The sequence below is a fragment of the Melopsittacus undulatus genome, chromosome 9, assembly GCF_012275295.1.
Source record: "Melopsittacus undulatus isolate bMelUnd1 chromosome 9, bMelUnd1.mat.Z, whole genome shotgun sequence".
In the NCBI taxonomy this organism is placed as follows: domain Eukaryota; kingdom Metazoa; phylum Chordata; class Aves; order Psittaciformes; family Psittaculidae; genus Melopsittacus; species Melopsittacus undulatus.
The window spans coordinates 6748738-6775187 of record NC_047535.1 but is presented as its reverse complement, the minus strand read 5'-3'; the positions used below and the strand labels follow the sequence as shown (position 1 = coordinate 6775187).

At 43.4% G+C, this 26450-nt stretch overlaps 1 protein-coding gene across 2 annotated transcripts; it reads left to right on the top strand.

The window, feature by feature from the left end:
* Window positions 1–26450, top strand: SV2B (synaptic vesicle glycoprotein 2B). Of its 2 annotated transcripts, XM_005148768.3 has the most exons (12): window positions 1–517; window positions 11516–11696; window positions 12314–12465; window positions 14314–14447; window positions 15154–15243; window positions 17704–17814; window positions 18926–19014; window positions 19246–19410; window positions 21966–22099; window positions 22513–22713; window positions 24891–25050; window positions 26098–26450. In XM_005148768.3, the coding sequence occupies exons 1-12, from the start codon at window positions 1–3 to the stop codon at window positions 26279–26281; spliced, it is 2118 nt and encodes a 705-aa protein (XP_005148825.1). In that variant the 3' UTR covers window positions 26282–26450. The 2 variants fall into 2 exon arrangements, with proteins under 2 accessions (XP_005148825.1, XP_030904536.1); XM_031048676.2 differs by lacking the exon at window positions 22513–22713.

Here is a 26450-nt window from a genome sequence, read left to right as displayed (position 1 = left end):
ATGGATGATGGATATAGAAACACAAACCTCTATCAAGGGGGCAGAGATGCAAACCAAGTCTCAGATGACTACAGATACCAGGATGGTAACTACGAAGGGTATGCACCCAATGACGGCTACTACCGTGGTGGGGATGAGCCTGCTCATGAAGAAGATGCCCAGAGTGATGTTACGGAAGGCCATGATGAAGATGATGAGGTCTATGAGGGAGAGTACCAAGGGATTCCACACCCAGATGACATTAAAGAGAAGCAGAAGAAGCGAGCTCCTGCCATGGCTGATGAATACAGAGACCGTGCTGACCTTATGGCAGAGAGGATGGAGGATGAGGAGCAACTTGCCCACCAGTATGAGAACATCATTGAGGAGTGCGGCCATGGACGCTTCCAGTGGACTCTTTTCTTTGTTTTAGGGTTGGCACTGATGGCAGATGGGGTGGAGGTGTTTGTGGTTGGATTTGTTCTTCCCAGTGCTGAGAAGGATATGTGCTTAACCAGTTCCAACAAAGGGATGCTGGGTAAGTGCCACATGCAAACAGCTCTTCTATGCCGTTTACAGTAGCTAGAACATCTTGTAGAGAACAGCTGATTCAGGATCTTCTGATGTCTCTTGTATTGAATTTCATGCATAGTCATGGCTGGGTGGATCTGACTCTAGGGGGATTTGCATAGAGGGCAGCTACTCAAAAGCAGCAGAATTGCATCACATCAAAGCCCACCTTAGGAATGTGCTGTGACCCCAGTACTGAACAAGGCAGCTCACAGTCAGCAGGTCCACAAAGCAAACCTCACAGGGGTGTTCAGGGGCAAATCAGTGAAAGGTTAAAGGTAGCTTTTCCTACTTGAGGATTTTGTGACTCAGATTTCAGTGCTTTTAGAAGCAACATTGTAATGAGAAGTCCACAAAGCAGTACCATCCAAGCCTGACAGTTAAAAGACACGTGTCTGTTCACTCTAGATCAAACATTGTGGCTCCTGTTGCTGTCCTGCTCTCCATAGTTTTCCACTTTGTCCATGTTTCCCTTTTCTTTATCCCAAAGTCCCAAATGACTGATCTGTGCAGCCTGTTCCTTCTGCACACTAACTGCACAGTCAGAGCAGTTTGTTAGTGAGTACTGGATCAGAAGTACTCAGTGAAGGTTTGTCTTAGGTCTGTGGAAGGCAATTAATGTGCTGAAGCTGCTGGCAACACCCTTTTTACGTCACCATTAACATCTCCCTGTGGTGAAAATACAAAGGCTTAGTTATTGGGAGTGAAACTGAACGGAAAGGTTTGGATGAACAAGTTTTTCCCTTGCACACTGTAAGCCAAAGACAGCAAAGCCTCCCAAATCTTCAAGAATCAGGAAAGGATCTAGCATGGCCCATAGTGAGGGCCAGCTGTGCAATAGTACAGCACATCTGGAAGGAAAATAAAGTAGCTCTTGGAAAAACCTCTTTAGGAAAGGGAGAGTGTGTCTTGATGGATGTGTACTGGGGTTATGGGGAGATCATCAGGGCCTGTACTTCATACAGTCTGGCCTAGAAGCCCTGTCTGAAATAAGGTAAATGCGGATTTTGGATTAGACTCTAGCCCTTGACGCAATTGTATTTGCATTGTTTTCATATGACAAAGGCAATGGATAATTATCCATATATAAAAAAGCTCTCACCTTGGTGTACTGAGGTCCTACATACTTTTCTCTTTCTTCTTTTTTCTTTGCACTGGAGGATCAGGATGCTGTTTCCTATAGTTAGCAAGGTTTGAATTCTGTGCCTTAAATATTTTACTAACTGGTTTTGATTCAGAAAACACTTTAAAAACCTAGCTCAAAATATCCCAGGTCAGATATCTAAAAGCAGACTGTTCACAGTTGAATCCTGGTTTCAAAGGGACTTCGTAATTCACCGTCTCCCTGTGGGACACTGGGCTGGGTGCCTTTTCAGTGATGAGACCTTCTCTGGAAAGCAGGTCATTTATTTTGGTGACTGTATGAAAGCTGAGATCTTCTGAAACCCTGACCCCATAAATATCTGTCTCTGTAGAGCTCAAGCTCTTGCAGGCACCAGAGTCAGAAAACCTTCAAATGTCACATGAAAATCTCTCTTTGAAGTATTTCTGGCCCAGCCACAGGTAAAAATGAACAAGAAATCTCCCCAGTGAGCTTGTTCTGCTTTTCCCAGCTTCATATTTCCAAGGCGGAAAGTTCAGGGTGTTCTGATAAGCTCTGTAGGAGAAAGGAGACGTTTGGGTTCGTATCCAGTCCTAGCTTCAGTCTCCTGTGCATCAACCAAGCTAATCTGGAACTGCTAATGAGGGAAGAATGCTCTTTTCACTGCCTTTTCTGCTCACTTGTAAAGACAGCTTTTGAGAACATGGTTTTTGAGGACAATTTCTTTTGTCCTTAGGTTGTTGTTAGGAGGATCTGCTGTCAAAGCTTGTGTTCACGCTCTTTTGTGGATTAAATATGAGGAAAAAGGAGAATTTTCCTAACAAACAATAAAAGTTGATTTACCTTAGTTTGAAGCAGAGTGGAAAGTGGGTATTTATGGTAGTACTCAGTTGTTATTGACTGCTTTGTGCATGAGGCCGGTCTCTGATTCAGATCATATTGTTAAACATGCTTTCTTGTCTGCTGGATATTTCTCTGCTGTAGGTTTCCTCTTGGGTCTGAGCTTTGTGAGATGATCCTTTGATGAATTAACCATGATTAATTGATTGAATCATTTGATTAATTAAGTGTGGCTTAGAAAGCTTTACATTGCAGAGAGGTGCATTGGTATGAGTAAAGAACCCCCAAGGGCATGAAAAAGTGAGGGTGTGAGGAGGATGGAGTGGGTATGGGGCTGCTGGAGGGTGCAATAGGGAAGAGTGCAAGATGCTGGATCAGAAAAGGACAAGGAGAGCTTCCTGCCAAACCAAGGGCAGCAGCAGGGAGCTGAGGGTGTTGCAGGTTTGGCAAGCAGCAGGGCAGTGAAGGGACACAAGGTCCGGTTACAGACCTGCCTCCAGCACAGCCTGATGTGCTGAGAACTGCCCCTGCAAGAGGGTTTCATTCCTTTTCTGAGCAGCTGTGGGTGCACAGTGTGATAAGGACAGTCAGATGTCAGCTTCTGAAGGGAAAGGCAGGGAAGGTGCTATTGATGGAGACAAGAACATAATCTTCCTCAAAACCTTTCCTAGATTAGCTTCAGCACCCATCCACATGCAACTAGAAAAAGGTATCTCCTAAGAAAGCTCTGAGCCTCCAGCACATGCTCATTTCCCTCTCTGTTTCCATTCCCTCAACAGTCCATATGTTGTGCTACTGCAAATTTATCTTGCCAATGCTCAGGGTTCAGTGACTGGTTGACTTGGTGGCAATCAGAGCTCTTCACCTCAGTTTCTGCCTAATGTGCAGTGATGATCTTGCAAAAGGGTGTCTACACATAATGAATGGAGGGTCTGATCAGAGAAGGCACAGATATCCCTCAAATCATCATGAGGTTTTAAGGAAACAGGGTTGTTATTCACACGTGATTACTGCCCCTTCCTTTACCCCTATGTACCAATAAATATGTACAGCCAAACTCATCCTTATTCCCAAGTGACTCCTCACCTCAACACATATTTTGCTAAGGAAACATTCTGGGGTTATCCCAGGTGGAGTTAAGGTTCTTTCCAGAGAGGTGCTGGAATTTAAACACATGAGAAGGTCTCAGCCATAATAAGAGAGGCCAGGAGGGGAAAAAAATGGGAAGTAAGTCAGATAAGTAATCAAACCCTTGCAGGAACAGGAAGGAACAAATAAGAGAGATAAAATAGATGCCCCCTAAAGACCAATCTAGTAAAATTCAGCTTCTGCTAAGAGGACACTTTGCATTAAATACTCTGTATCTTGCCTGTTTTCCCTCCCTCAGAAAGCAAGAACGGAAAAATATCAAGCAAATTATGGCCAAATTATGCAAAAATTACAAATAAACAGATGCCCACAGTGTTTCATGAAATGTGTGAAATGGATATGACACATCTTAGAAAACGTTTACATGTTGCTCTGAAAATAAACATCTCACCATCAGATGCAAATTAACAGCTATTTCAGCCCTAAATATCTCTAGCGGGACAAAACACGTAATTGGAGTTTTTCTGTTACATGAAATGCTATTCTGAAGATGATTACAGGGGTATTACAAAACAAAGAGTGAAAAATAAACAATAACTGTATAGATTTTAACGCTTTATTTTCATTATTTTTTACCACTAGTTGCTAAGAATAAGTTTGGTAACATGTAACAACGTTATTTTTTCCGTATTTATTGGCAAAATCTGCTTTGCTGAACTTTCCCCAACAGTAGTCATGCTACTAATAATAAATGTCTGAAATTTACTGGAAGAGGATGTTCCTTTTCAGTATAATACATCCTGCCAGAAACAAAGGGGTTTTTATCAGCTAAGGGTAATCATATGAAAAGTCATATAACTTGTAATTATTTACTTGCTGAAAGGCACACAGTATCATTATTTGGAGAAATAGCATATGAATGTATATGAATAGCATATAAATGTACATGAAATAGCATATAAATGTATATCTTCAAGTGCTTTTAATCACCTCTCAGAGGACTATCCATTCTATGACTATCATGTTTACAAGCATATAACATTAAGCACACAACAAGTATAAAAGATGGTGCCACAGTGATGTTTAAACTTCGTCACATCCTGCATATAAAGAACTCAAGGCACAGATAATCAGCCTTTCCCAGATCCACAGTTGCCTTATCATCATTTCACAGTTCAATAAACTGAGACAAGAACATTTTTAAGGGCTTTGCCCATAACTGCAGAACAGCCACACCAATGCCAGGAATAAAATGGAGTTTTCAAGCACACAGCCCCCTTTCCCTTTTTATGATTTCATAATAATATTTTAAGGAGGATATCATCTGACAGGCTCTTAACCTCACAGTGTTAGATAAAAGTATAGGGAAAAGATCCCATTAGTAGTTATGCAGTTATGTAGCAATTCAAGCTTGGCTGTGTAAGTCAGGTTAAATAGGATGTGTATCTATAACCCTGCTTTTAGTCATGTGATGAGGAAGTTTTATTATCAGCTGAGATAAATTCTGGCCTCAGCTTCTCATTGACCTGAATTCACCTGATATTACAGTAAATCCTAATCCCCTTTGCAAAGCTTTGTGGATTTTCTCCACTTCTTGATTTTTTCCTTTCCAGCCATGGCTCCCTTGCTCTGCCATGGCTTGTATTGCACCTTCACAGCCACAGATACCAACCACAGCACCCAGCTAAATCCTGATGAGTCCTGTCTGTGTCCACATCCCAAGTAGCGGGCATTAATTCCTGGTGCAAATTTGCTCTTGGACAGAAACTCTCCCAAGGAGCATTGTCACCCTGAATAGTAGGGACACCTTAGGGTAAAAAAGGTGGTTTCGTGATTTGGGATCACCTTGTGCAGGTCTGATACGGGGATGGCTGCATCTCCATTTATATACACTGCAGGAATTTCATCTGATGGGAGCCAGCACGAACAGGTTTTCATTTAACAGCAAAGGGGTTTGTTTGGCTTCCTCTGTTGAAAACTTTGCTTTAGCAGAGGGGTTGGGTGGGGGGAACCAGATGGTCCCATGAATATTGTAGTGATGGACAAGTCCCGTGGGGGGACTGTGAAGCCGGCTGAGTGTAAACAGCCACCCACAGCCTGCTGGCAATGCCGGCTGAAGCATTGGGCGCGCGTTGCCTCGCCAGTGCTGCGTCAAAGCGCGCATAGATTCACGCATCCACCTTTGGCTTCCGTGTGCAGAATCCCCTTGATCTCAGCAGCCGGATTCACCCGGTATCCACCCCCAGAGCTCTGAAAATGGAAAGCTGCCTTTCGCATGGGTGATCCAATCCGTTTCTCGGTGGCAGAGTCATCAGCTGTAGATAAAGTCTTTCTGCTTGCACTTAATCAAGAAGGCAAGTGCAACGAGACAGCTCTTTCATTCGATTTCCATTTACAAGGTCACGGGGAAAGCACTAATAAGCCTACAAGGAAAAGCAGATTAGGAATTTCAGGAAGAAAGGGTAAAAAAGCTACTTAGCCCTCAGGACATTCTCTGCTGATACTGTGCCCTGTTTTGGGACACTCCAGCCATTGCTAGAGCACAAGACAGTCAGGTATATCACTTCTTTATTCCTCTCCTTATATAACTTATGGACAACCAGCTCCTGTGCCTTGTTTCATCCCTCTCCCAAATTGCCCAGACCTGACCCTCTAAATTTTGTCTGTGTCCATAAAATGCACCCCTGCATAACAGATTCTACACCAGTAAGAGTGTTTGGGGTTTTGTTCTTATTACAGTTCGAATTGCAAAATATATATGGTCCTAATCCTTCTCTGTTGTCCAAATGCTTTCCCTCTTTAAAAGCCTTCTGATTTTTACCATAGGGCTGTACTGATAGTAGCCTGGGCTTTGAAAGCAGGTAGGGGCTTCCACATTCCTGTGGTTACTGTCTCCATGCAGACCTGTTAGCAAAGCTGAGAAACCTTGCTCCTGGACCCAGGCAGCCTCCTCACCTTCCTGACAGCTCCAGGGACTGCAGGATTCAATCTTCCCATTGAGCTGGGTTCTTTTCTGCTCAGAATTTCCATTTATTCTACAAGTCTTTGTCCTGACATGGAAGGGATTATCTTCAGTTGTGCCTTATTTTTAAGAACTTTAATCCCATTAACTGTCAATGAAAGAAATTCATGCTTGTGATGGAGATTTAGGTAAATCTTGAATGTTTTTTTCTTTCCTTATAAGTATACATTTAACCATACTGAAATAGTAAAATACTAGTGTATTTTACTATTGTGTAGCGCACACTTAGCTGCATACTGTATCTGCCTTTCCTTATTCCTAGAACTTCAGCTTTTAAGTCCACAATTCCAGTCTAACATGAAGCGCACAACTTCTATTAAGGCTTATGTATTTCTCAGTGTGAAAATCCTGTCTGTGTTACCTCTTTTCTAATGGGAAGAAGCCCAGTCACATATTTTCCTTATAACTTCAGCATTGTATGAGTCATAACCTGAAATTTATTCTTAGAATTTCTGCTCTTTGGTTTTCTCCTGATTTTATGGAAGACTATTGCAGACTTTCCCACGGGTATACGTTACACTCCATTACCTGTGGAATACCCTGCAAATAATGGCTTATTCAGAGCTGTCTTTAACATTTCACCTAAGCATTGTATGTGTTAATTTGAAAGCTGAGCCCTCCTAGCACAGCTTAGGTCTGTGTGGTTTGAAGCTAAGTTTTTGGTACAGACTGTTGTGGTATTGTCCTGTAGGATATTTGGTACACAGCAAAAGAATACCATTTAGTGAGCACTTTTCTTGGTCTAATTCTCCTTAAAACAGAGTTTATTTTGATACGATCTGGACCTCTTTCAGAGGTAACAACCATCACTGTGCTCTCCAGACGACTGTGTCTCCTGCATAGAGACTGAGTAACTATTCCATTCTTCCCTGGGTCCCTGCCACCTTATTGTTAATCCAGGACACATCAATCTGCAAAGCCTGACATTGTTCTGCACCTTGGATCCCAAGATCCACCAGATGACAGTGTTTTATAGCAGCTGCCTCAACAGTTTTAATGATATTGGCCAGGACATGCAGTCTTCCCAGAAGGGACCTCTCCATTATAATAAAGCATCCTGCTGATTTTGTTTCAACCCTGAAGAACACATTTTTATTGCCAGGATCTTTCTCCTCATAAACTGGCCAAGCAGACAGCCTCTGGTCATCCCTGAGGTTTCTCTTCCTACAGATTTTCATTGTTTTAAATTTCTAGGGGACAATGCATCCATCCATTGATTTATCACATACAACAGCCAATTAAAGCCGCATCCTCTAGTTCATAACATTAACAGCTCTGCTGTGATTTGTGTTGCTCACTGTTTCATAGAGCCATAGAATAGTTAAGGTTAAAAAAGACCTTAAGATCATCTAATTCCAACTCCCCTGCCATGGGCAGGGACACCTCACACTGTACCATGTCACCCAGGCTCTGTCTAAGCTGGCCTTGAACACTGCCAGGGATGGAGCATTCACAACTTTGTGGATGCTGTCTTACAGAGATGTAATCTCTCTTCCGTCACAAGTTTGGGCTCCTCAGTCAGAATCTGCAAGGGTTTGTTCACAAAGGCAGCTCCACTTCACTTCTTGATGCCCCATTTCAAGCACTGCCACATTCCACGTGGGTTGGGCTGTGCTGTGAGCCACTGTGCTGGCAGTGCTCACTGTCAGATGGGTGGCTGTGATGCACTGGTGAGTACAGGGTGCATCATCACTTCTGTCTGCTGGCTGCAATCAGCTGCTCCATTAAATGTAGCTCAGGAGCCAGAGTAAAAGCATTAAGCCTCACAGCACTGCATTAAAAGTCATCCTTAAAATCATTTTGGACTGACACAGTTTTTTATCTCTATTGCTTATAATTTGCACATCAGCAACAAACTGGAGGCCAAAGTTGATAGAGGAAGTGATCCCACATTCTTAGCATGTATCTTCATTCTACTGTACGTATCTTCTCTGCTGCAGATCAGCATGTGAAACCTTTACACACCTTCGTATCACCTCCCCAGGACAGCTCAGGTCAGGAGGGAAAGGCAGGGGATGTGGGTATTGATTACACAGAGCCCCATGCTTATGGTGGAGGTACAATTGCACTGGCAGAATCCTGTGCTGTGGTTCTGGTACAAAGGCTGCTAAGAGGTGAGAACGTTTATTCTGCCTTTGACACACAAAATCCTGCTTGTCCATTTGGCATTGTGTGGATAGGAGAAAAAGTAGCATTGTTCATAGAGAGGTGACCTCACCACCCTGCTATGGAGCAGGAGGGATTTCAGAAGTCCAAACTTTCCCACTTCTGATGATGGGAGACAAGCATCCTTCAAATGCTCAGTGAATCTCTGCTGTATACTTTTAATTTAGTAATGCATTTCCAGTCAAACGAATGACAGGACTGGCTGCCAAATAACCCTTTGCAGTAGTCTTTAGCTAGCTTTGCTGCATGCCACACAACAGTCTTCAGCCATCAGAATGATTGCTTTGTTTAAACATCAGTGAATTGCAAAAAATTCATTGTCACCTTCTTTTCCAAGAGATGTGCTTGGCAGAACAGGTTGTGGGGAAGATGTTAGTTCTCAAGAGAAGTCACCACTTGGTTCAAGGTGAGGAACAAGCCTCCAAAGGGTTGTTCTTCAACCGTGCCTGGAAAATGTTGCTTTTGGCTGCACTTCTTCAGTCAGTGAATGGGAATGTTTCCTATTAAGGCACTGTATTTACTTGGTCAGCATTCGTTGACTTTACTGGGGGTCAGGGAAACAGGGACCACTGCTGCTTTTCTTGAGTTATGGTGTTTCCTTCAGCCTCTGCCCAGCTGGGTCTTGAACCTGACATGCCTTCAGTCTCCAAACATCTCCAAGACTAATTTTTTTCCTTCAAGAATTCCCTGCACTGCAAATTCTGCTTTCCAGCAAGCAGGTATTCCTCCATCCTGACATAGTTCAGCTCCTCTGGATCATATCCAGCCATGATCAGGTCCCATCAGGATATACACAGCAGGACTGTGTAGTATATAGGCACAGACTATCATTCTACTCATCCTGCCTGTGGTGTCCAAGATGATACAGGAGGTTGGGAGCAGCATCTTACACCTCCCTGCTCCTCAGGAGACCACCTTCTTCTGAAAGCGGTGATGGTGACACTGATCCTATTCTGTGGACCACTAACTTGCAAGAGACAGCTCTGAGAGATACACAGCTTAGTAGCCAGGGAGCTGCTGATGCATTAACTACGTTCTCGGGTGTGCTGCCCCAAGCTTTCCTTGTCAGCAGCTGTCAGAGCCACTGGAGCATGCAGTAAAGTCTCCCAGTCACTAAGGGTTTTGGTCCCATCATGCTAAGGCAGAGGGAGCCACAGCCATACACAGCAAGCAGACAAAGCATGAAGAGCTTTGTGTTTTGCACTGGGACTTCAGCAGCATTAATCCACCCATTGACAATCTGACCCCTTGTGGTCTTTCTTCATCTGGGCTTTTCAGAGGAGCCTTGGAGACATATGATCCTGCCTGATGCCTTCCATCCTTATATCTTTCCTGGCCCAAAGGAATGAACAAAGATTTGCTCACAGATGAGGCTAAAACAAAACTCTATAGCCAGAAGCCAATGCAGCCTTCAAAGATCTGGTCCATAGGGAGGCAGCTTATGCACTGATTGATTCCCAGATGTTATTCTTTAACAGCAGTATAAATCATTTCATTCTAGTTGATCAGTATTTCCAACCCTCTGGCACCAATTGCTGTCAGATTTTAAATGCTTAATATCTGATCCTGCTGTGCTTGCCAGCAAAAGGACCCTAACCTGTGGCTGTTCCTAGGACACTTGCTCGCTGAAGTCTCTACATCCTGAAAGCAGATAAAATAAATGGGGGACAGAAAGTATTCCTGGACCTTTGAGCTGTTATTAATTCGTGCTAGTTACACTGGTGCCCACATAAAGGAAAAGGCATAATGACAGGTAACCCTTCTGCTGGCAATGTCAGTAGAAGAGCCAAGGACAACTGCTGTGTTTTCTAGGCCAGAATAGTGAGCTGGGTACAGGGAACCTGTTCTTTTCTATTCAGCCTGGCACTAAATGTAGTCTCTGGAATGGGCTTTTGAGGACCCCACAGTAGAAGATCTAATGAAGTCAAGTTGAAAAGAAGAATTCATTTTCTTAACAGTGTCAGAGCAATAACTCCCCAGAGCAAACTGTCAAGACAAGCAATAGACTCTCCCTTCTCCTGAAATTCTCAGATCAAGACTGCACTCTCTTCCTGAAGTTGTGTTTTAGGTAGATACCAGATCTTGGCTCAGTAACAAAGGAAGTAGTTGTACTATGCAGGTGAGTCTCAACAACAGACTGATCCTTTCAGATGAAGCTAGGAAAAACAGAGTGGAAGAGATGATAAACTGCAAAGGAATCATGTGTATTATTGGTAATGTGCAAAGAGAATTAGCTATGCTTTAACATTCTATCTGCTCTCACAGCTTTCTGAGCATAAACATCATCCAGAGAGCCCCACACATCCTCAGTCCCATTGTGCTCAGGGGGGTTAGTGGGGTTAAGACAACAGACTTCTCTTGTATCATTGGTGGCACATAGCTGGGACACGTGTATCCTAAGCTGCTTATGTGTGGCCATTGCTTACGTGCAAGGGATATGTGAGCAAAGAGGTTGGGAAAGAAAGATATGGGTCTAGTCAAATGAGGGTATGTCTGTATTGCACAAAGCAGTGCAGTAGGAAGTAATGCAAGCTCTTGGACACAAGGTGGGAAAGCTAGATTCCATCAATGGATAGAGTTTCTGGCACATAAAATGGCTAATTTGGGGGGATACGAGTATCTCCATGATATTGCATAGTATGGCAGCTTGACATCAGGTACTATACACGCACTTTGAAATCTGCTTGTACATTGCATGCCATTTCTACCTGGTTACTAAGCTCATTGTATCTCTTTCTCACTTCCAGGTTTGATAGTTTACTTAGGAATGATGGTGGGAGCTGTCATGCTGGGAGGCCTTGCTGACAAACTGGGAAGAAAGCAATGCCTCATCATATCACTTGCAATCAACGCTGCCTTCGCGTTCCTCTCCTCCTTCGTCCAGGGATATGGATTCTTCCTCTTCTGCCGCCTTATCTCAGGCCTCGGGTGGGTAGTTGGTGAATCCATCCCAAGTCCTAGAGGAGTCTCATCATGGGTCAGCAGTCTGGATGTATGGGGTGGGAGAAGGAAGGCTGATGCATCTCTGGTACCAAGCCATGATGGCACTGCTGTTTAACACGTGTGGTTGCATTACCTCACTCTTGACCCTTAAAGCATTAGTGGTAAGAAAGCTTGGTCATTGGCATTCTTCTGGTACTGTCCAAATTGTGCAGTTGGCAAATGAGACTGCTAAGTGCCCACCTCAGTTTACAGTTCTCAGTGCCAGGGCCTCCAATGAGGCCCTCAGCAGTTCCGGTTGCCTGCCTGTATTTTGCCTAAAATGAGTGATCACAAAATAACACCAGAGAAGATGTCTAGGTGAAGAACAGGACATTACACTGCCTTTATATAACCTGTACAGGAAATTCAGCTTTCATAAGAAAGACCCTGTTTATCTTTGATGTCTAAGACCAGTCCAGCCAAAGAGATAGACTAATTTTTCCTGTAAGTCCCACCTATGTGCAGCACATCTGTGTGACCTTCCCTCTTTACATGTGCAATCCTATCTACAAAGACATTGAAGATGACTGTTATTCCTCCCATGTGCTGTTTTTTCTCCTCAGTATTGGGGGTACCCTCCCCATCGTGTTTGCCTATTTCTCTGAATTCCTATCTCGTGAGAAGAGGGGGGAACACCTGAGCTGGCTTTGCATGTTCTGGATGATTGGTGGCATTTTTGCCTCAGCAATGGCTTGGAGCATCATCCCACATTACGGTAATTGTTTTGTGCTTTTGATTCTTGACAACATCACATTCCTGCATCACTAAACTACCCCAAAACCCCGCACAGGTAGCATTATTCAGTCCTTGCACATCCCAGCATAAACAGCACTGAAAATAACAGATACTTGAAGTGCCCACAAAAGATCTGATAAATAGACTGCAGTTTGATTGACTGATAGTAAGGCTGTAAATAGAACTGATGAGGGCTGCTTTGCATCAAAAGCTTCAAATACACCTCTGAAATTATACTGCCAGTGCCTGAGCTGTTAATCTAAATGTCAGTGCACCCAGGGAAAACTGGACTGAGATTTTGTTGCAAAAAAATCATCCAATTATCAAGAATAAGTAACTTTAACCAGGAAATTACTGGGTGTTATAAACGATTGTAGTGAGGACAGTATAGATTCTTTTCCTTAGCCAAGTGTCAACACTCTCAGGTCTGTATATTTGGCAACACATCTTGCCAGCATGTGATGGGCTGGAGTCACATCTGACTTCCCCTAAATGGGTTTAGGAGCGGAATGGGTTCTCTGCCCAGAGCTGGAAGTAGATGGGTGTACTCTGGAACACGTTTGTGCTCTGAGGAGCAAAAATCTGCATGTCGTGGTATTCCTTGTAACTCGCATATACCCCAGGAAAACATCAGAAGCAAATATCGACTGGAAAAGATTAATTCCCTTGGTATTCAGTGACACCAGCTGTTCGCAAAATCCTGTTTGAGGAAAGTAGGACAGGCCACAAAGACCATGAAGAAAACCACTAACATATACCTATCAAAACATTTTTACCACGTTTAAAGTACACTCAGCATAAAGAAATGTTCATGCTTCTGATTGATTTGACAGAGACTGTTGGAATAAACAGGCAAACTTACTGCAGAATGGTGTCAGGTTCTGTTCTGTTATCTGCAACTACACTTGCTTTAAAAAGCCCTCACGTATTTCCATTACATTTCTTTTTCAGATGAGTTTTTAGTGCTGTATTTTTATACTTCTCTTTTTGATTTCCCATGTTCCACCTACTATTTTGGAAGTTGGTGAAATGAGTGGAACACCATGAGACTGATTCAGATGAGACTTCTGCAAAAAACATTGCTTGATGGTTTCCTTAGTATGTGAATAAAAATGTTTATAGAAAAGAACAGAATTAAACATTCCTTCTAAGATCTGAGCCTAGGGAAGATAAAAGGAGCAATGTAAGAATGGTTCTGTACTTTCTAGTCCCTAGAAGGGGAATAGCTGACCTGGTTAGGTATCAGGAAAAGAGCAGGAGAGGGGGAATCTCAAATGCAGGATTAAGATCTTGAGTCTTCTAAGTTTGAATCCCAGCTCAGGTCTTGTAGGTCTGGAAAAAAACAAACTTGATTCCCTAGCTTGCTTCCATGAAATGTGAAAACCATGTGTGATGTAGGCGATGGGAAGGAGCTGTCTCTAATGTGCCTCTCAGATCAGAGAAGCTTTAACCTTTATAAACTTTTTATTAACATCACCGAGAAGCAATAAATTACCACCCTGATTCCTCTACCCTTTCCCAGCTTTACTTCCTTACATCTACATGGAGCTATTCTTATCACTAGGTGATTTCTAAGCTCAAAGATAAAAGGTTTTTAAAAGGCAGAGCCTAAGCAAGTATGTCCTATTTTCTGTAATGAGCATGAACTCAGTTGCTGTTACCTACTGAGCATGCTATTGAACCTCTAAGAGCCATCATTACTAAGAATAGCAAACTTCCAGCCTGTCCCCATGTCATACAGTGCTGTAAAGTTCAGAGCTGCTTTTGGAGACAAAATCTCAGAATGCCTTTGTCAGTATTGTTACTTTTTGGCTTTTTGTGTTTCCAGGCTGGGGGTTCAGTATGGGAACCAAGTACCACTTCCACAGCTGGAGAGTCTTTGTGCTTGTCTGCTCTCTGCCCTGTATAGCCTCCTTGGTGGCACTCAAATTCATGCCCGAAAGCCCCCGGTTTTTGCTGGAGGTAAGATGATTCATCTGAACGTGGCAGTCTGATATCAGCAGAGGATAGCTGGTCCCTAATGCGTCACCCTCTGTCTTTGTTCCATCAAACATGCATAGCACAAGCTCAGAGGCAAGAAGGTCTATACTAGCTCCACAGATTGCTTAAACCCCAAAGATAACAGACTATGGGGTTAGTGGTTAACTGCCACATGTGGTATGGAAAGAAGGTGGTGAGGGCTGGGAATTTTGTAAGTCAAAGGCATTTTGAAAACACCTCACAGAGTTTGGGCATGTAACTAATGAATCCTGGTGGAAAAGCAAAGGGCAGAGTACACTTTACTGAGTGAAACATAAATCTCAGAAATCTTTCTCAAGTATTATTTATTCCCATTTCACAGGTGTGAAATGTGGCAATACCTAGAGCAAGTTAACTCTGCAGGTCTTTAGCCCTAAATCTCCTCATCCATTCCCTTTTCTTTTACCTGGTTTGAAAGCTCTGTTCCTGACTCCATTCCTGCCTCAGCCAGTTTTAGGGTAGCTCATTTGTTCAGCACAGAGAGGCTGCACTTTATGAATTCAAACTGCTGTCAGCTCTTTGCTTTAACACAGCCAGTGCTGTATATGTGCTCCTCCACTATAATGGATCTCAAGAATTGGCTTCTATGCTTTGATAATTACAGAGCTGGAAACTCCAACATCTGTTTTCCTTTCTTTGGTGCTTTCAGATAGGTAAACATGATGAAGCCTGGATGATCCTCAAGCAAGTTCATGACACCAACATGCGGGCCAAGGGCGAGCCAGAGAGGGTGTTTACGGTGAGTTTAACAAAGCCATCAGTATGTAAAAGCTGGACATATCTTCCAGTGCAACACAGTGCCAGTTTATTCCTCCTTAAGGTTCTTTTAATGTAACCTCCCCTAGTAATCAGAAAAAAGGCTTTGAGACATATTTTATGTATTTTGTTTGATGTCTGTCTGGTTTTATTTCAAGAATTAGTCAATCCTGTGAATTGCAGTGAGTATTCTTCGTTCCTGGTGTTACTGTATGGCATATAGACCAGTGAATTTCCAATTACATGCACAGGCAATTAGTCTGCTTTAAGAGACTAAAACCAAATAAAAGAGATATTAATCATGTGGGAGATCTGAGTCACTCCTTTCTCCATTCTGGCTTCTAATCAAACTCTGATTAAACTTCACTTACCTTCTAATGAGCTTCCCAAACTCCACCTGCCTCATATCCAGTCTTTAACCACTCCAAGGGAAAGTGGGATGAGCTGCTATTACTCATTAGTCTGATGCTTGTTGTGAAAAAGGTCACACCACAAACCTTTGTTAATAGTAAAATCAGGTAAAAGGTCTGTGCTGGGGTTAGGTGCAAATTACTGTTATTCAGTTGTAAGCTCCCAGTAAGCCAGCCAGGGAATAGCTTTTGATTTATGCTTTTAGAGATGAGAGGATGTGTGCTCTTAAAGGATGGAGAAAAGGGGATACGGTTATATGTAAAACACCTTTTTAAGCAAGGAGAGCAGAGCTCCGTGCTTAAAATGATTGTCTTGAAACAGGGTTCCTCAGGAGTGATCCTTCAAGAAAATTAAAGTTTAATATTTGTGCATGACAGCTGTGTGCAGGTTCAGGTGGGTACTTAATGTGGAGACCTCATAGCAGCCTTCCAGTATTTGAAGGGGGTCTACAGGGATGCTAGTGAGGGACTATTCATTAGGGACTGCAGTGATAGGACAAGGGGTAATGGGTTGAAACTTAAACAGCAGAGGTTTAGACTGGATATAAGGAAGAAATTCTTTACTGTGAGGGTGGTGAGGTACTGGAATGGGTTGCCCAGGGAGGCTGTGAATGCTCCATCCCTGGCAGTGTTCAAGACCAGGTTGGATGAAGCCTTGGGTGATATGGTTTAGTGTGAGGTGTCCTTGCCCATGGCAGGGGGGTTGGAACTGGATGATCTTAAGGTCCTTTCACAACCCTAACTATTCTATGATTCTATGATTAATGAGCATGGGTTGTTTTTAGGCTACTGGCCATTTGACTAATGTGAGCCTTGATAGCAAAAGAGAAAACTTCTCTTTAAATCCTTATTTGTCTTTGTTCTAATGCTGAGCTGGGCTGGCCAGTCCTGCTGCATGGTGGGAGGAAAAGAGGACTGAAATTCAAATGTGTATGTATGTGTGTGCCTGTATATATATCTCAAAGTATGGCACTATGAGAGCCTGAGTAAGAGAATGAAGGAGCAGCTGTACAACCCCCATTAGTGCTCATTACTCCATCCAACAGTGTCATGACTGCTACAGCATGAGCTGATCTCAGTATCACACCTCGAGGTGTGGCGCACCGGCTGACTCAAGCTGTACTGACATCCTCTGGCATGGGCAGGCAATCTGTGCGGCTGGTGTAGCACAAACTGTCAGATTCCATGTTTTTCTGATAGGCCAGAAGTTGTCAGTTTGTGGTGAGTCAGCTGGTGCCGGGACAGTTCCCAGATCTGACATTTAAACGGTGCCAGCAATAGACAGAGCTGAGCCAAGGCGCTCATTCATACATGGAGATTTATTCAGTCACTTTTCACCTCCTTCTTGTATTTACTAACAGATCTGGTTTCCTTGAATATATCCTTCATTTAAAGTTACTGAGCAAATATTTTTGTGTCCTATTTTTAAAGTTTCTTGATCAGTCCAGTTCAGGGGCTCAGTGTTGAGAGTTCAGGCTGGTTTAGTGAAGTGAATTGATTGCGTGGTGTGGGCTTACTTGATGACAGGATGCGTTTTCAGATGCTGAGATTCCCATCTACACATTCATTTGTCATAGCGGTTCTGCCAGTGGTGCTTAAAAGGTGCTGAATGAGAAACATTCCTGGCAGTTGTCTTTAAAAAGATCCCGAGGGCACAGTTAGATGCAAATACAAGTGGCTGATCTTGGAGATAACTTTTACTGTAATTGCCTGGTCCTAATTTCTTGTGAGAATCTAAGGCATAGAGAAATAATAAGGTAGCACACAGACACATTAGTCAATAAATTGAGGTGGATGTGATAGAAGGAGAGAAAGGATGGAGGAATGGATGAAAGAAAGGAAGGAGGACTGGCTTATTTCTGTACTAAAATCTCTTACTGTAATTGAATCAGCTCATTTGTTAGTGGTAACATTCAAGGAAAAGACAGTATGGGATATCAGGGGGAATCATTGCCCAAGGGACAGTGGAATTTAAATCCTCTGAAGATCAGCTGGAGAAACTTTAGTCTAATTTTTCTTTTCCCCTCCCACAGGTTTCCTATATCAAAACTCCAAAGCAAGTGGATGAATTTATTGAAATCCAGAGCTCAACAGGGACCTGGTACCAGCGGTGGATGGTCAGAATCTCAACTACTTTTAAACAGGTAAAGAGAAGAAAAAACATCCCACAGGGGCTTTTGAGCTTCTTGAGGCTCCAGTGCCTCATTGCTTCAGGTCATTGTGTCTTGAAACCCTGATTCTCACTCTAGAATATCTCCTGGTGTTTGCAAAGGGCTGTAATTTCATTGCACTTTCAATGCAGATGGGTGCATCTGCAAACTGCCACACTACCAGCCAGGGCCTGAAATGCTCCTATGAGCATCACAGTAGTCCTGCTGTGCAGAGCTTCCAGGACAAGTGCCAGGCATTGACTCTTCTGAGCAGATAAATATTGATTTCCTCTCCCCAAAGCTGAAACGAATTTACCACCCACAGTGGATTCAGAAGAGTGTTTGCACCTTGTTCCTGCTGAGGCTGAGTTTCTAACAAGGCTATATTGTCTCTTCTGCTAATTTAACCTGTCACACATGCTATGCTGCTTACCTACGCCCATGCAGAACTTGGGGGGAAATCTTGCTAGATATAGTATAGGAAGAGGAGCTTAAAGTAAAGGAAAGTCTTTCTCATTTAATAGCAATTGAGGTGCTATACTAGTACTATATTTATGTAGCAAGTTAAGAGCATTAGTTGCATCCCCTTATATTCTTGGCAGTATTTTCTGCAACAGGTCAAGATGAGCAGGTTTTGGTCTGCCTCCTGCTCTGCTTGGCTCCATTGTGGTCTAAGTTCATCTTATCCCTCCTAAAGGGCCAGCTGCATTTGGGTTTTTGCTCTTTAGTGAACTTTGGAGCTAGATTTGAAAGCTCCCCTGAGACCACGCATGTGTTTGAAAAGAGAATGTCAGAGGGTTTGAGAAAAGGCTCACATCCACATTTACTGTTGCAACCTGAGAGAGACACTGCATCACCCAGCTCAGCCCCAGTCATGCACTCCAGCTCATCAGAGAGGGTTCAGATCAAGCACCCTGGCACATAGCTGAAAAAGTGATCTTTTATAAGCCATTTATCTTGGTAAATATAATTCTGAACAAACACTGAACATGAGCCACAATCTGAGCCCTTTGTGAGCCCTTTTTACTGACATTAGATTTATGATGCACTAAGAAACAGCCTGCTAGGGTGTCCTTGCAGCTCATTCTTTCTTGTGGATTTGTAGGTCTGGGACAACGTGCTATATTGTTTAACAGCCCAGTACAGGATGAACACACTGATGCTGGCTGTGGTTTGGTTTACAATGGCCTTAAGGTAAGGTACTTACTTAATTCAATGTGCTTCTGAGATAAGTTGAGTGTTTAGAGTAGGGAGATGCTTTGCTTGGTCCTGTGTCAGAGCTAAGCAAGAGTTTGTATCAGAAATGCATTTGCATTAGGTATTTAAGAAGTTTACATGGTATGAAGTAGATCATTGCAAAAGCACTGCAATATTTGCAGTGCCAGTATCTTATATCTCTAATGTGTGTCTAACATCCTACTGCAGTTACTATGGCCTTATTGTCTGGTTCCCTGATATGATCCGGTATCTCCAAGAAGAGGCATATGAATCCCGAGTGAAGGTCTTTGATGAAGAAGAAGTTTCACACTTCACCTTTAATTTCACCCTGGAAAACCAGATTCATAGAAATGGGGAATACAGAAATGATAAGTAAGTGAACAGAACTCGGTTTGATGCATATAAACTGAAATTCAATTCTAGAAAGCCTTTAGATAGATAGACAGACAGACAGGTTTTTTTCACCACCAAATCTGTTGTTCTTTTGGACACACTCTGTACCTCTCAAATCCCAAAGGCAGTTTTCCACAGACCAAATATCCTTTTCATCCTGGTTTTCACACGCTCTGCCTCAACCACTCCATCTCCAGATCCAAAGGGATGCCTGTGAGGAGTCCTGCTTCCAGCAGCCCTGCCTTGGGAGCAGGGCAGTGGGTGCCCCGGCTGTGCTGGGGATGCTGAGGTGACTTCTCTTTCCTTAGCACACACTGACATCTACTGGTTTTGGGCAGCAGAGCTCATCAGTTACAACTGCTCTCTGCTGCATTGCCAAAACAAAAAGCTATTTTCTGTTGAAGTCCTTGATATGACTTATGCTGTTCTCCATCCTACAGCTTGTTAGTGCGTGCTATGTCATGGTCAGTTGTACTGGTATGCTTTTCCCACACCGGCCAGCATCTCCCCACAGAATGTGTGTGTCACCTTCTCTTTTAGTGCTCTAAAGTCAATGAAGTTGCTCTGGCAGAACAAGTGTTCTCCCTTTCTTCTATTTGGTCTGAGCCTATTGGTGTATTCTTCTGCATTCAGCCTAGACCAAATCACTATAGTGATTCCACACTGTCACTATAGCAGTTCCACACCACTACAAATCCTAGTGATTCATAGCAGGCTATTACGACTCTTCTAAATACCAATCAAATGGGTGGGAAAATACCCCTATGTAGATTCAGTGGAGATGGCATTGCCCCAGGCTAGACTGGGTGTTGCTCCAGCTGCCTTGCACTATGTGGAGAGGTCCCACTGCATGTTCAGTGTTACACAAAACATGCATTGTTTTAATCTTCACAGATGAAACCATACCTCATTATCCAACCAGGTTGTTTGTCTCCTCTCAGAAAGTATTAGTCTCAATTTCCTTGGTGTATATCTGATAGATATTGGTGGGGGACCCCAGCATGTGTCCCCATGTCCTTCCAGAGACCTTCCCTGCAGCAGGAGCAGTGTTTGGTTGTGCAAACCTAGCCCTCTATGGGTATGCTCCCCTGCCTATCAGGCAGCCAAAGTATAGTAAGAAGTAGATGGTGTTGAAATTCAGGGATGGGGAACCCTTATCTTATGCCCAGAGGAGGTGCTTAGTTTAACTAACTTCATTGAGAATTAAGGATGTTCAGCATCTTGCAGGATGAACACAAAACTGTGTGCATCACTATTCTCCTACCTTGTTCTTCTCCAGTTCAGAAACTCGAAACCTGATGAAGCTACATTCCTGTAATACCCAGAGCACATCTCAATATGATTTATAGCTGTGTTTTCCCTCCAGCCCTTGGCTGTGAGATAAAACTCCATTGAACACTAGGCCTTTGCTACTCTTTTGAAGATGGACATTAAGAAATCAAACTGCAGGAAAGGGGGCTTCTAACAGCCTTTGGGAGTAAATACATCACTGGCTATTACTGAGCAAATGCAGAACAGCTTAAGTTTTGCTGTAACCTCTAAGACCTTCTACATGGAGCAAAAGACTTGAACAGTCTTCTTGTGGTATTTTGTGCATTAATAATATCTGTTAGTAACTTCAGCTAAGAAACCCTGCAGTGCTCATTTACTGGTGTAAACAGCCATCATGCTACACTGTGTAAGTGCCCAATTCAATTAGGTTTCTGGGTATATGTTAGAAGGTGACAGGTATATGTTATTTGGTGACAGTTGTGTCCTCTTTAACTACAGCAATAATGGTTGTTCTTAGTAGCTCTTTACATCTTCCACACATGCCTGTGCATTAACTGATACATCTTCTCGGTGTCCCTGCAGAGTTTCACAGGTAAATCAATATTGTGTCATCCTTCAGGCAGGCAGGTCAGACATGTCAAGCTTCCCATCAGAGGAGAAATCAATCACCTGACACAGTTGATTATTTTTAGTGTAATCTGTTTTCATTACACGATAAGCAATAGTGCTCAGAGATGGTTACAGCAGAACTCAGATAATATTCCCACTCTCTGGAAGCATTTTTTTTGCTTAAAAATCACTTCAAGCTTAAACAATTCTCAGAAGCCTTTCACTGAAGGGCTTTAATGGGCTCCTGACAGTGCCTGGTTTTATTTATGCTGGAGGAAGGGGCAGAATAAAGAAAGCAGCAAGGTCAGCTCCCAAAGAGAATGCCATGCACTGAGTGAAATATGTCTTCTTCAGATGGACGTGTGCTGAATGTGAGAGGATTTCTGTCCACTCAGCCCTAGAAGCACATTAAAGGTTCATCTCTCTTTAAAAAAGAAAACAAAAACAACCCCTTTTCAAGCCCTTTTCTCTTACTAAAATACAAAATCTGTAGGTATAGAGTTGCAAGGACAGTTACACATTCAAGCAACAACTCTCCTGTAAATGACCCTTGAAATTGCCATTATGCTCTGTCTTTTCAAACAACCCTCACATGCTGTAGAGTGTAGAAAATATCTTCAAGCACAGAGTGAAGTTGTGTTTCCTGCTCACAGGTTTATTGGCATGAAGTTCAAGGAAGTGAGGTTTGAGCATTCATTGTTTGAGGACTGCTACTTTGAAGATGTGACATCCAGCGAGACCTTCTTTGAAAACTGCACCATCATCTCTACTATCTTTTATAATACTGGTAATGGGATTCCTGCTATGGTCTCCTCTCTATTCCTAGTAATCAAGCACTGTTTTATCAGCCTCTAGGGAAAAGGACGATAGGGATCTGTGTGTTTGTGTGTGTGCTGGGTAATGAGAGTGATGACGGAAAAAAGAGGGTGATGTGTTTGGAAGGAGTTTTCAGGTTGCTCCATCGGTGTTTTTAACCATATGGCTTCTGGTATCATTGGCTGCCACACCGGGAATCCTAAAGACTGAGCTCAGACTTTGGTAGGTTAAAGTAATGGCAAAATGCTTAGCACAATTCAACAAATACAGCTTAAAATACAACTTTATCCCACCTGTGTTTGATGATCATAAGCAGTGTAATATTTATTGATCTACCCTGGGATCAGTCAAGCAGGATTAAGACTTTGCCTCTTTCCCTCACAGATCTCTATGAACACAAATTCATCAACTGCAGGCTCATAAACAGCACGTTTATGAAGGAGAAGGAAGGCTGCCATCTGGACTTCGAGGAGGACAATGATTTCCTGATCTACCTGGTCAGCTTCCTGGGCAGCCTGTCTGTGCTGCCAGGCAACATCATCTCTGCATTACTCATGGACAAAATAGGGAGGATAAAGATGATCGGTGAGTGGGGATGGTGGGTGCATGGAGCAGGTTATGACTCTGCAAAGAGCCGAGGTTATTGCGAAGGTCTTGCTATACCTGCACACACTGATGCAAGCAGAGATGTCTCAAGTGGGGATGACTTCTTCCCATATCGAAAACAGCAGAAGGGTCAAAAGGCTTGAGGGTGAGGCAAGGGATCTACTCTGGCAGTGAGCAAGTTACCTGCTCCCCATCTCCTCACCCTGCTTTCCTGTGTATCTGCGACATCCTCCTTTTTTATGTTAGCTTTTATTTCAAAGCCTGTATGTTTATCCAAGGCACAGTGCAACAGGTCAGAACTGAAGTAGGACCCCTTGGTGTTGTTGAGTTGATGCTGACATCCATAGCACTCTGTGTAAATAAGCCCTTTGCTTGTAGTAATGAATATTCCCAAAGATTATTTGATGTGGCTGCTTGACAGCCCAGCAGTTCCCTCTTTCAGTTTTCTGATTTTCAAATGATTTTACAAGCAGCTTCAGAGAGCATGTGTTAGATTAAGTGACCGTGCCACAGCCAATCCCTTTAGCATTATGGGAATAACCTTATCAGCTTTATGATTACTTTGGGAAGTTCTGGTGTTGCTTCCCCCAGGGTTCAGACCTTGCTCTCCAGGTACTATGGAAATGATGCCTCAAGGGACAGCCAAGTGAGTTTAACAAAATCAGTGATGTAGCTCAGGGGTAAGGGATGAATCACTTTCTTGAGCTCACCTCTCTTCTGAGAACAGGGGGAGGTTTAGTTAGCTTAGCCTCACCATCAGGCAGGCTAAGGTAAGCCAGGTGACCCCACCAGTGTATCAGGAAGGCACCCTGAGCATCCATGGAGTGAATTTGGAAAAGACCCTAACAAACCAGAGGGTCTGTGGGAAATAAAGCAAGCTGAATGAGAATCAGATTGCCCACCCTGCAAACATGTCAACATTTCAGCACTTTAATCTGGAGCTGAGCTGACAGCTGGAATCTTAAATGCTTATTTCTCCTGCAGAATGAAATGTACAGGGCAAAAATTAGTAACAGCACAGTGAAATGTTTCACTATGGAATTTTCAATTGAAACAGCCTTTTGGCATCCCACCCATATCACTCTGTTGAACTTATTATTCCTGGTCAGCTTAACACGAAAACTGAGTTTTCTTTTGCGTTTTGTGCCTTGCTGGGACTTCAGTTTTCTCATGTTGCACTAAATCCCCTCCTGTACCGAACAGCAGATCTCCTGGTGCCCACATGGTGGCCCTCATGCAGCACTGCACAGTGGGGGATGTCGTTTGGTTGGGTACCATGGAGAAGTGGGTATGGAGTCCTGCACTGCAGCTTTCCATAGGCAGAGCACCACAGTGGGCAAGATGCAACATCATGTCCGAAATGAAGCATTTCATTCCAGTTCAGCATCCAAATAATTCTGGATGGTGCCAAATGGATTCCAAAAACCCCAAACAAATTGTTTGGTTTCCTGATAGTAAAATGGAGACTTTTCAGCAACAATAGAAATTTCCAGTGAAAGATACTTCAACTCGGCAAAAATTGCATCTTTCAGGTGGAAATTCCCACCAGGGTAGAAGGCAGGGAGGCAGCTATCCATCTTTCTGAATCTCAGCTGTGCCTAACTGAGCATGAACGCTCTCACTTTCTCCCTCAGTGGTATTCATAAAATTATGGCTCCTGTGCAAATGTACCATGAAATCTAATGATGTTCTGATAATTAAAAGAGACCTCAAGTATTTAATACAATTGACTGTAAATTATCCTAATTGGGACTAGAGATGTATCAAGTGACTTCAGTAAGATATGAAATGCACAAGCTCTTCACTCAAAACTCATGCTGAAAAACCTTCTTCCCCCTTGACTCACCTGTGCTCTTCTTGGGTCCATCTGGAAGCTTGAGATGCTGGAAACCTGCCTGGAAAGAGCCTGTCTTTAAAGTCTCCATAGAGAAGACTATCAGCAAAATCAGATGGTCATTGAGAACATTTTCAGGCTGGTTTCCAGCATCAGAGAATGATAGATAGGCAGCATCACGGTATTTTTGGATTCTTGACGATTTAATTCATTCTGTGATGAAACACCATCACTTGAAAACCATCTTTACCAACAGATATGTTTGCTCAGCTGTGGACAGGGGAAACCAGTGCCAACATTCTCCTCTTGGTTGCCCCCATAGGTGGCTCGATGTTGATCTCGGCAGTGTGCTGCTTCTTCCTCTTCTTCGGCAACAGCGAGTCGGCAATGATCGGTTGGCAGTGCCTCTTCTGTGGAGCCAGCATTGCTGCCTGGAATGCTCTGGATGTGATCACTGTGGAGCTCTACCCCACTGACAAAAGGTGCTCAGAATATTGTTCATTTTAGTCCCCATCCTCTGACTTTGTCCTTTTAGTGTGCACAGAATCATTAGGGTTAGAAGAGACCTCTAGAGATCATCTGGTCCAACACCGCTACCAAGGCAAGTCACTTAGAGCAGGGTACACAGGAACACATCTCAGTGGGGTTTGAATGTCTCCAGAGAGGGGCACTCCATGAAAAAGCCACTCTAGATACATGTAGATAGGGAAGGTATATTTTTTATTCATCTTCACCTGTCCTTAAGGGTTGGGTAGTTCTGCAGCTCTACTGGATCTGCACAGACATTCACAAGCATAATTCTGTATGCATGGTGGCTTGTATACAGGAAGTCTTGTGGGTGTATGGAAATCATAGGGAGATAAAATACAGTCTGTCATTTCCATGGATGTTCATGGAGGTTTGGCCTTTCGAATGTATCCTCCAGCCTCTTGTCATAGCACATCACTGTGGCAGCCTTCCCCTCCTCAACCTGGAGACAACCCTGTGCAAAGACTGGTTTGAGAGATGGGGCAGCACAGGAAACTTGCAGATTGCATCTTTCCTCACAACATCATTATAAGCCCTTTTTGCCTTTTCCAGGCTGCTGGGGGAAGCCTGAAGGGAAGGAGAAAGACTGTGCTTTGAAGGTGCAATCTTTTGGGTGAAGCAGGATTTGGAGGAGAGCTGTGCTTGGTTCCCTGGTGACAACCCACTCCTGACAGCACTTGGAAGGGTTTTGACAAATTCTAGAGTAGGTTGTGTCCTGCTGTTTTTGGGGAGGCCAAAAGCTGTCATAGTGGGGCACTGCAGGACTGGGGAGAAGCTAAGATGGAAAAGAGAAACAAATACACACAGACATTCCACTTAATCACACAGACATGCAAACCAGTGATATCTATTTATCCCTTTATTTATTCTGCCTGCCTTTACTTGCTAGAAGCGTAGCCTGGGGTACAAAAGAGCATTCACAAAATCGCCCATCCAGATCTTCTATAGTTACAGTGAGAACTTCCCTCCCAACCACAGCTCTCTGCTTTTCTTTCCCACAGGGCAACAGCCTTTGGCATCCTCAATGGGCTTTGCAAGTTTGGTGCCATCCTGGGGAACTCAATCTTTGCCTCCTTCGTAGGGATAACCAAGGTGGTTCCCATCCTTCTGGCTTCCTCTGCTCTGGTTGGGGGTGGCCTGCTCGCTTTGCGCCTGCCAGAGACTCGAGACCAGGTCCTGATGTGATCAAGTGAGGCCAAAGAGGTTGTGGGGGGGCAGATGCAGAAGAACTAAAAAGAGCCATGTCTGGGAAAATCAAAATGTCCATTTCTACACTGTTCCGATGATACCTCAAAGAAGACAATGGAAGCAAAGAAGAACCCAAAGGGATAAAAACACCCCCCCCCCAAAACAC

What these genes read in the sequence shown, in the direction of transcription:
- SV2B (XM_005148768.3), top strand. Translation starts at nt 1, where the DNA reads ATGGATGATGGATATAGAAACACAAACCTCTATCAAGGGGGCAGAGAT. An exon ending in CGCCTTATCTCAGGCCTCGG is followed by an intron (nt 11,697 to 12,313) that starts GTGGGTAGTTGG and finishes TTTTCTCCTCAG; the next exon opens with TATTGGGGGTACCCTCCCCA. An exon ending in TCTCAACTACTTTTAAACAG is followed by an intron (nt 17,815 to 18,925) that starts GTAAAGAGAAGA and finishes GTGGATTTGTAG; the next exon opens with GTCTGGGACAACGTGCTATA.